Raw genomic sequence first — 13,793 nt, forward strand, 5'->3', positions numbered from 1 at the left:
GGCCTCCAACTCCATCTCCCACCTGGGCTCCCACCTTCTCTCCTGGACTTCTTGACTTTTGTGCTGTCCTGACCGACACTTTGCTGCTGTTTTCGGACAGTTTTCTCTGGACTCTAGCCCTCCTCCCACTCCCTCGTCCTTTAAATCTTTTCCCCTTGGATGATCCTCAAATGTTTCCTCCCTTTTCTGCTTTCCCTTCCCTCCATACCCTTGCATCCCACCCACCCTCCCTTTGTGCTGTGACTGCATCCACACTTATGGAACTCTGCTCTTTGACTTATTGTAATAACTCTAATCATTGGTATTTGCTTTAGTCCTTGCACCATCTACCATTCCTATGCGACTCTTAGAGTATACCCAGTCATATCCCTTCCTATGTATATAGAGATAACTCTAACTCTAATGACTAGTCACCTATGAGACTCTTAGAGTATACCCAGTCTTATCCCCTCCCTATGTATATAGAGATAACTCTAATCACTAGTGTATGCAGTAGACCTTTGTACTCTCTGCCTTTCCTATGTGACTCTTAGAGTATATCCATGTGTATCCCCTCCCTGAGTAGATAGAGATGTCACTAGTACATGCCTAGAATGTATCCATTTGTATCTCCTCCTTGTGTGACTTTATCTCTTGTACATTTGCAATTTTTTCTGTTTGTACCTTTTAATAACGTATGTAATCCTAAATCCGTATGTTTTCAACTGGTTTTTATGTAAGTCAAAAATTTGCAAATTCTTTTGTCCGCTTGTAACCTTCAGTCCTTATGTTTGAAACTGGGTCCTATGTAAAGCGCTCTGACACCTTCGGGTAAAGTTCGCGCTATATAAAATCGCACAAATAAATAAATAAATATCAGTTCTGTTCCTATTGTTAGGCGCTCTGACACCTTCGGGTAAGGGCCGCGCTATATAAAAACGCTTACATAAATAAATAGGACTCAGGGCTGTACTGGGGGCTGGAAGAGGCTTTAAAACCCTCGGTTGCCCCTGGCGACAGTGGAGCTGGCGGAGGGGGGGGGGGGGGTGGGGGGGGAAGGGGGGCACTGACAGGCCCCGAAGGGAGCGGGCCGGGTTTAGGATAGGACGATTCCCGGCGGCGGGCGCATAGAAGCCCTAGTAGTGAGTGTAAACTGGCTGGAGCGACGCTTCCCAGGGCCGGAAGGCTTGAGGAGGGGGGGGGGGAGGGGGCGAACCCAGGGCCGTAAGACAGCCGGGCACAGCCTCTCTGGGGCTGAAAGGGGACAGCTCGGTGACGTGTGGGACGGACCCAGGGCGGGGTCACTCCGGCTCATGACATCTGGGGCGGGATGAGCTCTGTCCCTGGGAGGGGCACAGTAGGGCAGAGGCGGGTGACGCCAGTCAGTGGGCAATTAAGCGTGGTCTGGGTGGAGACACAGCTGGGGGCGACAGACACCTCCCAGGTGGGGAATTGGACAGAGAGGGTAGGGGCGAGTGCGCCCTGCTGCCGGCTTGAGGGTGGGGAACTGGGCATGCCTGGGGTTGGGGTGAGATAGGGCCGAAAAAGGGTTGCCGTAGCACCCAGGGTTTTGGGGAGCCCAACGTGCGGGGTGAGGTAGCGTGGCGCCCAGAGGGAGTTAGGGCACCCCCTAGGGTTTGGGCAGGGCTGTAGGGGGGTGAGGTAGGACCTGAGACAGGGTTGAAGTACTCCCTGTGGCAGTGGGCGTGTTGAGGCAGGAAAGATAGAGAGTTGAGGTACGCCCCCGTTGCTGTTGGTGGGCGAGGCACGCCCAGGAGACGTTTGAGGTACACCCCGGTAGTTGTGAGTCACGCCTGCAAGTGTTGAGGTACGCCCCTGTAGTGGAGGGCGTTGTGAGGCACGCCCAGGAGAGGGTTGAGGTACGCCCCTGTGGGCCTGGTGAGGGACGCCCCTGTAGTGGAGGGCGTTGTGAGGTACGCCCCTGAAGCGGTGGGCGTGGTGAGGCACGCACTGAGGAGGGTTGAGGTACGCCCTTGTGGGGTGTTGAAGTACCCATGCAGCAGTGAGTGTGGGGGGGCACGGAGGATTGTTGAGGTACGCCCCTGTGGGTGTGTTGAGGCACGCACGGAGGAGGGTTGAAGTACCCATGCAGCAGTGGGTGTGGGGGGCACGGAGGAGTGTTGAGGTACGCCCCTGTGGGTGTGGTGAGGCAAGGAGGAGAGTTGAGGTACGGCCCTGTAGCGGTGGGCGGGCCCAGCACTGACACCCAGGCTCGGCCCCCTTGCTCTGTATTGCTCGCGGCGCTGTCCGTGCTGGAGCTGCTCACAGTCACACACCCCCTGCAGCGGAGCCGGGACTCGGACGGAGGCAGCACCTAGGCCATGGCGGACAAGGATCCCGAACAACCCAAGGCCCGCAGGGCGAACGAAGGCGTGGGCCACTTCGAGGGTAAGAGGGGGCGCGATCTGTGGGAGATCGGAGAGCTGGAGAGGGGGCCTGGCTGGGGAGGTGTGTGACGGGGAGAAAGGCAGGGGAACGGCCAACGGGTGTGTTGTGGAGACGCGCAGTTGGGGTGGTGTGTGGAGCAGGGTTCAGAGGAGGAGAAGAGGGTCTGAAGTGGGGAAGATGTGTCTGTGGGATCCCCACGGGAGATCAGAACTGGGAAAGGGGCGGGTGATATTTGCAGCAGGGCCCAGGGGGCGAGAACGGTCAGTAGTTGGTAGGGTTTGCAGGGGGAATGTGTGGGATACTCTTGGAGACGAGTCATGACAGGGCACGAGTCGGGGGTACACATGGGTGGACGGCGTACACCCACTATTTTCACAGGGTGAACGCCGTCCACCCTGCCAAGATGTTGGGCCCCACTAAACAATGTGCTGAACTCCCTGGTGTCATTTCCAGACACCGGGACACTTTCTTCTGCTTTCAATAAGCTACAACGTGCACGCTGGGTGGGGATGGGGCTTCCTTAGTTCAGACTCCTGCTGGGCCCATAACAAAGGCTGGGGTCATCTGGCCTCCTTATGTTCAGTCTCTTGGCAGGCAGCAGTCTGGAGCCTCACACCTGAAGCAAATTAAGCGGAGGGGAAACAATGGCTCACCTTGTTAGCACTTTCAGAGGCAGCTTTTCACTTTGTCCAGGCTCTGTTTACTAGATTTGCATGCACTGTAAGAATGGCAGATGTGTTGCTCTCCCAGTATTTACACACAAGAAATGTACTTTTTTATAGAGCTTACTACCCCTGAGTAGGCGTTGAAATAATTTAAGTACCACTGTTTTTTTCTTGTATAGCGCTATTCCCCCCAAAGCTGTGTCGGTGCGCTTTAAATATTAAAGTCGTGGCTTGTAATGCCACTTCCTATAGTGTCAACTCCTGTGATGCCACTTGAAACGTCATGCACCGTATGTCACATGCCGTGATGTCACGACTAGGTCAGCCCCCCCCCCCCCACTTCTGTTTTTTTAGGACTTGTGCCCTGCTGGTGAAGGAAGGGACGTGGGTTGTGTAGAGCAGGGATCAGGGGAGGGGAGACTAGGGTCTGAAGTTGGGAAGGAAGGTATGGGGCAGGTGCGGTTCTAGCAGGTGGGCTGGGTGGGCCAGATCCTCGGAAACGTGATCTCTGGCCCATCCAGTCACAGCACAAGAGGCCGTGGAGAAGGCACCTGTTAAGTGCTTCCTCCCTCCACCTCGGACCCTGTAATGTTTTTTCACTGTCTTTAAAATTGTAAGTGGACGGTGTGTGCCAGAAGTAGTGGTGGGTAACCAATCAATTAACAGCGAGAGCCGAGCCAAGGGTCCGGCTCGACACTCGTGGAAGGGTTCAGGGCAGAAGAACCGGTCTGGATTGGGGCCGGGATTAGGGGAGGAGAGCGGGTCTGGATTGGGGAAAGTTTGTTTGGTGTTACGTTACGGGGTCATACACGTGTGTGCACTGATGAAGTGTTCGGTGCGGAGGGGGCGGCAGGAGGAGTGTCGACCACTCAGGGTCGAGTGTGTAGTGAAAGTCCCACAGAGAGTGGATAAGTGGGGATGTGACTTGCACGAGGGCTGTGGTGTACGGACGCAGAATCCCTTACCAAGAACTGGGAAGTTATTTTTGGAGGGAATTTGGTGAGGTGGACCTGGTACTGGCATTTCAAGAGGGGATGGTTGTACTTTAAGGGAACTCGAGGTTGTTGAGGGGAGGGTTCGGGCTGCCGCGCGGGGGGGGGGGGGTGGAGGAGACCCCGAGGGAGTCTGGAATGAGTACAAAGCATGCAAAGACTGTACAAAAAGATCTGTTTTCAATTAAACTTTGGAAATGCTTGTGTTAGGGTGACCAACTGGCATAGGGGCAAATTCAGGACAGTGAGTGCAAAAATTCAGAACAAAAGGTCAAAATTCAGGACAAAACTTCGGGACAAAAGGTAAGTTTTACAGACACATCAGAGGTGGTCGCGCAATAGTAAATAAGTAAGTAAATAGACAACCACCTAAGTAAAAGTCAAAATAAGTTTATATTGGGTTGAGACATCTCGCTCCAGAAGGTACATTAGTCACTAAACACTGGTGAACCACGCCTGAATATAAGTGAGGCCGCTTTTATTGTTGATCAAAAACTACTGGATACAAGGAACTTTGGAGTGCCAGCCCCCAGTAACATAACTGCTCCCCCCTTTTTCCAGCCTCCCAAGAAAACACCTGATGCCTGGTCCGGCCAATCCGGCTGCTACAACCCTCCAATGGTGCCCTTCATCTTCACTTAGACCATCTCTCATGTGCATTTAATTTCTTTTATAGTGTTACTCATCCGAAGTATGAAGGGCAGGGTGTCGAAGTACATTACTTCACACACACATTATATAGAGACAATGACTCATATTAACGTGAAAGTCAATGTATAGGAAATGTTACTTAAGATAATGGATGCTACAAGGTGTATTAATTCTTTCATCCATCATTCAGTCTTTCACCATTCATTCTGTCCTTCCATCTGTGTGCCCATCTATATCCAAACATATTCAACCATTTGCAAACTTATCCACCATATATCCTTCCATCCATCATTTCACTCATCCATCCCTCCATCCACCCTTTCACTCATCCATCCATCATTCATCTACCCACCCTTTCACTTCATCCATCCGTACAGTCATCCATCCACTCTTCCACCCATCCATCTATTCACTCACCCATCCAGCCATTTACCCTTTCACCCATCCAGCCATCAATTCACTTACTCATCCCTCCACCCAGTCACTTATCCTTCCACCCATTCACCCTTTCAGTCATTCAATCAATCAATCAATCATTTCATTTGTAAAGCGTGCTACATATCCGTGGAGAAGTGTGGCTCACCGATTAGAGGCAGACCCTGAGGCAGAGGTCTGGTCCGGGACCAGGGTTCAATTCCCGACGCGGCAGGGTCTTGGGCTCAATGTCCACGGACTCTATAATTCTCGCCTAGGTGCCTACTCTTATCATGGGTCCCGCTCTGCAACTCTGAGCAATAGCGTGGAGGCGTGCTGTTAGGGTGTGGTGGCAGACCGTGTCGAATAATGCTGATAGGTCCAGAAGGATGAGGGCGGCTGTTTCTCCTTTGTCCATAAGGATCCTGATGTCGTCGGTGGCAGCGATGAGGATGGTCTTGGTGCTGTGGTTGCTGCGGAAACTGGACTGGGATGGGTCCAGGATGTTGTTGTCTTCGAGGCAGCGAGTCAGCTGTCTGTTGACTATCTTCTCCGCAACTTTCACCGGGAAAGGGAGCAGGGAGATGGGCCCTTTCTCTCTCCATCCCCCTTTCACTTATTCATCCATACACCCACCCACCCATCTACTCATCTATTCATGAATCCATATATTGATCCTATTACTTATCCATCCTTTTACTCATCCATCCATCCGTTCTCTCATCCGTCCACCCTTTCACTTCTTCACTCATTTATCCATCCTTTTGACTTTCTACCCCTTTCACTCACTCATCAATCCTTACATCCACCTTTTCACTCATCCATCCATTCACCCCTTCACTTACCAATTCATCAATCCGCATCCTTTCACTCATCCATCCACCCATTAATTCGCCTATCATCTACCATTTCACTCATCCATCCTTCCATCCTTTCACCCACCCATCCACCCTTTTACCCATCCATCTATCCTTTCACCCATACATCCACCTATTTACCTTTCTCTCATCCATACTTCCACTCATCTATCCATCCTTTATTTCATTATATATCCATTCACCCTTTCATTCATCCATTCATCCTTTCAGTAATCCATCCAGCCATTCACACATTCCTTCACTTATTTACTCACCCACCTTTTCACATTATGAGCTAAGCCTTTGTCTGCAGAGTTGCAGACAGAAGAGGCTCATCAAGAACTCTACCTTGCTGTAATTCCTAAAGCAAGGGGTGGGGTGCGGGAAAGTTCACTATGCCCCTGCACATAGGCAGTCTGAAAACATAGAAGTCATGCATGATGCACAGTGCCAGGATGTGAGGTGATTGTAACATGGTGTTGTTTCCAGGGCTTTAAGTGGTGTAAAAAAAACTGGGGGGTCTCTTCAAAGGGGATGTTTGATGTAATTAAAGGCACAGTTTAAAACAAATAGGCAAAAAATCCGCGCTTAGCATAGTGTTCTGCCCTACTGGTATTATGTTGTTTCTGTCATTGCATCCAGATGTATAATACAGCAAGTATCATCACACCAACAACAAGCCAGGACTATTGGCTTTGTCAATGGGTGTTAGTTGCTTAAAATAAAAAAAGCAGTAACCAGGGCTTTGTTGATTATAATATTGAAAATACTTCGGTTCTAAAATGATGGGAGAGTAAAGAAACTATAACCCGTTCTTTTTAACTTGTTTTTCAGGCTTCTTTAAATAAACTATTTTTTCACATTGCAGCCTGGGCATTTTACCTTTTATCTAACAGAATGCCCTGCTGCACACTGAGGCAGGAGGAGGCCATCACATGCTTTAACACCCCGGACTGCCCCATTGACATTCTGTCTGTGGCAATTACCCGGCATACAGAATGACAGTGGGAAGGTGGGGCTGCTCTTGTGCCCCAGGAGGAGTGCGAGGCGGCCCTATCAGGGGGGGTGAGGCCTCTTGCAGGGGAGCAGTGCTGCTCCCTGTGATGGCAAAAATGACGGACAAAAGGCGTCCGTAAAAGGGATCCTCACGGACAACGGAAGCAAGGTTCCAATTACGGACGGTCCGTGAAATTTACGGATGGTTGGTCACCCTAGCTTGTGTGTGAGTGCCAATGCATAATTGTTGTACTGTATCTGGCGGAGAGAGGAGAGGCGCACGTGGGGTATCCACACGGGGGTGGGGAGAATGGGGGGCAGGGAGATCGGAGTTCAGGGGTGTAAAAAGTTCCAGCAGGGCTGGGGGGAAGGCGAGCGGAGGAGAAGATGCTAGAGACATCTCGAGGCAGCGCGGAGGGGTCTAAGGATCCGAGTACTATGGGAGGAAGGGCTCCTCAGAGGCAGACCACCCCAAGGGGGCACTGAAGCAACCAGCTGAACTGAGAATTAACCCAAAAAGCATAGAGAGGGACCGGGGTTGGGTACCAAGTCACAGCGTGAACTTGTCCAGAAGCAAGGCGAAGGAAGAATAGAGCCAGTCCTATGGGACAGCTGTGGGAAGCGCCATGGGGCGCAGGCGCACCGGATCTACGTTTAAATAGTTTATTTCAGGCAATGTGTCCAGAAAATCATTTTCACAAAAAAGATAAGGTCTTGGAGGGCTTGGCATGTCAGCAGAAGTCAATATACCGAGATAACCCGCATATTTATTAATAAAAAATGTATGTATCTCATCACATTTCTGAATTTATCAGACCGCATTTTATGTTACAAAAATCATAGATTAAAAATGTGTACCTCAGAAAGTTCGCCCCGATACCCACCGCCATCCTAATATGTCGGGGGGTTCCTTGTTACGCCATCGTAATGAGCCTCAAAGTCGCAGTAATACAATATTATGTTTGAGCCATACAGCGACATAACTATAGGTCCACCCCTTGGGGTGAAGTCTTTAGTGACCTTGGCATGGAGTGAATTTTATTTGTATGTGTTTTTTAATCGTGTTGTCTCGTCAGTTTAATCACAGCACGCTTTAGGAGAGGAGACCATACCTAAATTGTAGACAAAGGACAGCTTTGACACTTTACTAATACATGTTTGCAGATTATTTTACAGCATTTACATTTGAGATAGAATGGGCATCCCAACGAAGCTTCTTATGAGTTGTATTCTTTGTCGCAGGGCCTTTTCGTTTGAGGAACTGTCATCACGTTCTTAGTTGAAGGGGTCTCAGTCGCTTCAACATCCGTTCTTTTATTCCTTTCTTAAATCAGATGTAGAATGGGCTTTTCTCATTTTTGGAGGGATGCTGTTCCAAAGTTTGGCATCCGCCCAAAGAAGGGTATTTGTTTTTTGATTATTACTTTTTTTGTAGAATTACCCAATCTGTGCTCTCGGAGTGGTTTTCTCCCCAGGAATTTGAGCTTCTGAGCTAAGTCAGTAGAATTATTGTGTACTGCCTTATACATGATGCCGGCCGTCTTCAGAATGCAGAAGGTTTCTATTAGTAGCCCATTCTGAAAGCTTGGTGCTGGTTACATTTTGTCAGTATTGTTTATTGTTAATGATTAAGCTTATAGAGGAGTTAAGGGCTGCTTTTAGGAGAGCCACACTAGCTTTAGCAAGGCATGCGAGCTGGGCAATCCCACAATCCCAAATTAAGACAACAAAGAATTGGACCAGTGTTATTAGGTTTAGTTCACTGGCTAGGTGTTTAAAGTTTCAATGATACACAGTTACCAATTGGCTTTTTTGCAGTATTGTTGTTAATAATTCCTTGCAGACACAATGTGTTGTCAAAGGTGAAACATAGAAAGCTTATAAATAGTCAGTTTTATTCTTAATGAGTTCAAGTCAATTATCTACTTGTGAGTGAGGGGAGGGTTTTCATTAGAGGTGACAAGAAGGATCTGTTTTATTCAAATTCAATTTTATTAAGTATTTGACATAACCACACCCTTCTTGTTCAGTACTAATTTTAAAATATAGCTTAGTATAAGTCAGCCTACTTGTGCATTTTAGCCCTTGTTCTTAAATTTTCATTTAACGGTCCTACATGTTGGTTGAAAACTGACCACAAGGATCAATTTTGGCCTGGACACATAGTGGATTCAGATGTTTGTTTACTCATTTTCACCGTGTAGGATATGTACCGAAGGAAGAAGTCCATCTAGTTCAACATAATAATGTCAATTCCCATCCTTTCACGGAGAGTCGATAGGAGGGTCTAGTGGTTGGCAGTGCTGAATGCAGCTGCAAGATCCGGAAGGACTAGTAGCCAAGATTCTCTTGTCTAGGATCTTTATTGCGTCCTCTATTATCAGTAAAGTTGGCATTTCCGGTTTACGGCCGCAGCACAAGCTCCCATTGGGAAATGGGAGTATGCGACTGCAACATGTGCGGTCACATTGTAATTGCGGTGTCGGGTCTGACGACTGGAGGTCTGTTGGTCCCCCGACCTCGACGGTGTTAGTCGGAGGCAACTCCGACCGACATCAATTCAAACCCATCAAGTTTTTCTGCATAGATGGTCAATCAATCAATCAGTGACACTTATATAGTGGGCTACCTACCCGTAGGGTCTCAAGGCGCTGGGGGGCGGGGGGGTGCCGCTACTGCTCGAACAGCCAGGTCTTCAGCTTCTTCCTGAAGGAGAGGTGGTCTTGGGTCAGGCGCAGGTCGGGAGGGAGGGAGTTCCAGGTCTTGGCGGCCAGGTAGGAGAAGGACCTTCCTCCCGTAGTCGCTCTTCGGATGCGGGGGACGGCGGCGAGGGCGTGGTTGGCTGATCGGAGGTGGCGTTTGGGAGCGTAGAAGTTGATTCGGCTGTTGAGGTAGCTCGGGCCCTGGTCGTGTAGGGCTTTGTGTGCGTGGGTGAGGAGGCGGAAGGTGATTCTTTTGTTGACGGGGAGCCAGTGAAGGTCTCTCAGATGTCCGGTGATGTGGCTGGTTCGTGGGATGTCGAGGATGAGTCTGGCTGAGGCGTTCTGGATCCGCTGGAGTCTCTTCTGGAGCTTGGCGGTGGTACCGGCGTAGAGGGCGTTGCCGTAGTCCAGTCGGCTGGTGACGAGGGCCTGGGTGACGGTCTTCCTGGTCTCGTGGGGGGTCCACCAGAAGATCTTCCGTAGCATGCGTAGGATGTTGAAGCACGCCGAGGAGACGTTGTTGACTTGCCTGGTCATGGAGAGGGAGGAGTCCAGGATGAAGCCCAGGTTGCGTGCATGGTCTGTCGGTTTGGGTGCGGTGCCCAGGGCGGGGGGCCACCAGGAGTCGTCCCAGGCGGAGGGTGAAGAGCCCAGGATGAGGACCTCCGTCTTGTCAGAGTTCAGTTTCAGGCGGCTGGTCGTCATCCACTCGGCTACCTCTTTCATCCCTTCGTGCAGGTTGGCTCTGGCGGAGGCGGGGTCGTTGGTCAGGGAGAGGATCAGCTGGGTGTCGTCGGCGTAGGAGATTATGCTGAGGTTGTGTTTGCGTACGATGGCCGCGAGGGGGCTCATGTAGACGTTGAAGAGGGTGGGGCTCAGAGATGATCCTTGAGGGACGCCGCAGATGACTTCGGAGGCCTCTGACTTGTACGGTGGTAGGCGGACTCTCTGTGTTCTTCCGTCGAGGAAGGAGATGATCCATTCCAGCGCCTTGTCCTGGATTCCGACGTTGCTGAGGCGCTGTACTAGGGTGCGGTGGCAGACAGTGTCGAATGCCGCGGAGAGGTCTAGGAGGATGAGGGCCGCTGTTTCTCCATTGTCCATCAGGGCTCGGATGTCATCGGTGGCGGCGATGAGGGCGGTCTCGGTGCTGTGATTGGCTCGGAAGCCGGACTGTGAGGGGTCGAGGGATCCGTTCGTCTCGAGAAAGGCGGCCATCTGCTTGTTGACGGTCTTCTCGATGACTTTGGCTGGAAACGGGAGGAGCGAGATGGGGCGGTAGTTCTTGAGTTCGGTGGGGTCCGCTGTTGGTTTCTTGAGGAGAGCGCTGAGTTCGGCGTGTTTCCAGCTCTCAGGGAAGGTGGCGGTGTCGAAGGAGGTGTTGATGATGTCCCGCAGGTGGGGTGCGATGACAGCGTCGGCCTTGTTGAAGACGTGGTGAGGGCAGGGGTCGGTCGGTGATCCGAAGTGGATGGAGTTCATTGTGCGGAGGGTGTCTTCGGTGCTGATCGGGGTCCAGGCGTGGAGGGTGGTGGTGGGGGGTGGTTGTTCGGTCATGGTGTGCGTTGGTTGGTTGTTGAAGCTGTTGTGTATGTCCGCGATCTTGTTGTGGAAGTATGAAGCGAGGGAGTTGCAGAGGTCTTGCGATGGGGTGATGTCGTTGTTTCCTGCGCTGGGGTTGGAGAGCTCTTTCACGATGTTGAAGATGGTTGAGAGGGCTTGTATGTTTTCTGATTATGTCACTGACTATGTCAATAGTCTGTTTTTGCTTAATTAATTCATGAAATAGTTCTTTTTTACCTTAATTATAAATTGTATGTATTTTTTTAAAAACATTATTTTGTTCTTAACTGCTTTTAGGGTGTTTTAAGTTGGCACACAATTGATTTTCCCATCATATCAATGTTTGCCTCCTCACTGACTTTCTCCCTTCATTGATGTCTTTGGAGAACCACAATGCAAATTGTTTGTCTTTTTAGGACTACTGGGATTATGGAATACAAGGAGGATGTTGCAATGTGGTAGTCATTTGTAGCTCAGTGCTTCACTTTGTTGTTACTTGCTTTCCATAGTGATTACCTTGCTATATCCTCACCCACCTTTTGTGGGTAAATTATTTTTGAAGGGCTGTTTGGGTTGGCCTTTAATAGTTGAGGTGAAGAAATGGATGTTAAATTGTATTTATAGTTAGGCTGACAAATAAACTAAACTATAGTTTTCTTATCAGTGTTTGCCCTTTCTGGTGAAGATCAACTCGAAATAAGTACTTATTGAAGTTCCTCTCTTCCTTCCAAGAATGATTCTATAGTTTTAGATGTTCTGTTGTTTTTGTTTGCCCAGTGGTCGCTTAAGGCTCTTACAAGACAGACATTTGTGTTTTGAGCCTTAACAGGATGACCTTTGTGGGGAGATGAAGTGTTCTATGATTTCCGCAAGGAAGTTAATGTTCTACCACATGCTTCTCCAGACCCTTTCACCTTCCTGCCAATGTTGCTGTTGGCAATATCCCCAAACAAATATTTAGCAAAATGATTTGCCATTCTGGGCTGGGAAAGTGTGTAATAAATGTTAATGTAAACCACCCCTTCTCAAGATGGCTCTGTATTTTTTTTTTAACACATTTTTCAAGTGTTTGGACACCATCGTTATCCATTTTATAGTGTTTACACTTGAAGTAGCATTCTTCACTGCTTCGCTTTGTTTGCCCACACGCCAGAGCTTTCAGCTTGAGGAACCTTCGGTCATGCAAAACCATAGGCGGTTGATAGTGGTGATAGTTGCGTATCAAGACTGACAAGACAGGTCTCTAGAATCCATGCTGCCTTTCTTTATGAAGTGTGAAGGATAGCAAGACCACATTAGATTTTAGTACAGTTTAGAACTTTGCGTAGCAGGGCTCTAGCCAGCAGTGGCCTTGTAGAAAATACATAAACGAGCTCCCAGAGTCATAAGGCTCTGGCCTCCAGCACTAGATTTTCAAACAAGAGAAATTATGAGAAAAAAAAACCTTTATTAAAAATGTGATGTTCTCCCACAAGATCAGTTTATTTTGCAAGTAAATTAGAGCAACCATAACTACACTATTGTGCACTAACCAAACCCTTTACTTCGTTCCTGACATTAGCCAGTGCAGATTTATTTTTTAGCTTCAAAAACCTGGTTTCTGCTTTTTATCCCAACCTTTGATTGGACCCCCATCAACCCAAAGTCTTGCTCTCTAAGTGCTGTATACTCTTTGTGTAGTTAGTGTTAGTTGACTTCGATTCTCACTCAAAAATCTATTTTCTTGGTTTGCGAAAGTCGGTGTCCACTCAGCATTGAAGAAAGGAGTACATCATTTGCTTGGTGGAAAGACCACTGCTATATATTTTAATACATACCACGCAAACGTTAGAAGTGATAGGACTCTGTTACCAAATGTTTTTGCGCAAAACCAATTGGATGCATTGAATGCAAATGATATATATTTTGCTTAATATTTCTTCCCACTGTGGGGTATCTGCAAGTTTTTAAATTAACACAGTTCATCAGGGCGATCGAGCCGTGATTGAGCCTTATTACATCACTCCCAGCAATGAAAACACAACAATATGAGCTAGCCTGGCCTAGAGCTGGTAGGGAGAGGCCTGTCCCTTAGCACTCACCTTAACACAGCTTTTAACCCACACGTAAGATCATTTAAAACCATTTTCAGTCAACAGAAAGTGCAGCAGACCTGATTTCAGCATTTCTTTTGAACTCTGCACAACAGCCGCGTTGAAATAGTAAGGGTGTATATGTGGCCTAGTGACTTACTTTGGAACCTGAGGGCCTAAGTTCGAATCCCATTGTTGATGCTGGTCTCAACATCATGTGATTCTGTGTAAAACACATACAGCCAGATTCATCAAAGACCCGTTTTGCGATACATAAGAAATCGCTATTACAGACTCGCAAAACGGGATTCTTGTAGGAATCGCAAAATAAAATGCGATTCCTACACATTCCTTATTTGCGATTAGCAAATTGCTAATCGCAAATAAGGAATAACTCCCCATTCATTCCTATGGGCCAAAAGGCCCATAGGAATGACACATGCAAAAGAAAAAAATGCACTAAAGTGCTTTTTACTCTTTTTTTCGCAATTTA

General features: G+C 48.7%; 1 protein-coding gene across 1 annotated transcript in view; it reads left to right on the forward strand.

The window, feature by feature from the left end:
• Positions 1–1,926: 1,926 nt before the first annotated feature.
• Positions 1,927–13,793, forward strand: part of STOM (stomatin) — a 148,700-nt gene continuing 136,833 nt past the window's right edge. The window contains exon 1 of the mRNA XM_086920974.1: positions 1,927–2,388. Coding sequence (XP_086777100.1) covers positions 2,322–2,388 — 67 coding nt within the window. The 5' untranslated portion in view covers positions 1,927–2,321. The remainder of the gene's footprint in view (positions 2,389–13,793) is intronic.

This window comes from Lissotriton vulgaris, chromosome 5, assembly GCF_964263255.1.
Source record: "Lissotriton vulgaris chromosome 5, aLisVul1.2, whole genome shotgun sequence".
NCBI classification, from domain to species: Eukaryota; Metazoa; Chordata; class Amphibia; order Caudata; family Salamandridae; genus Lissotriton; species Lissotriton vulgaris.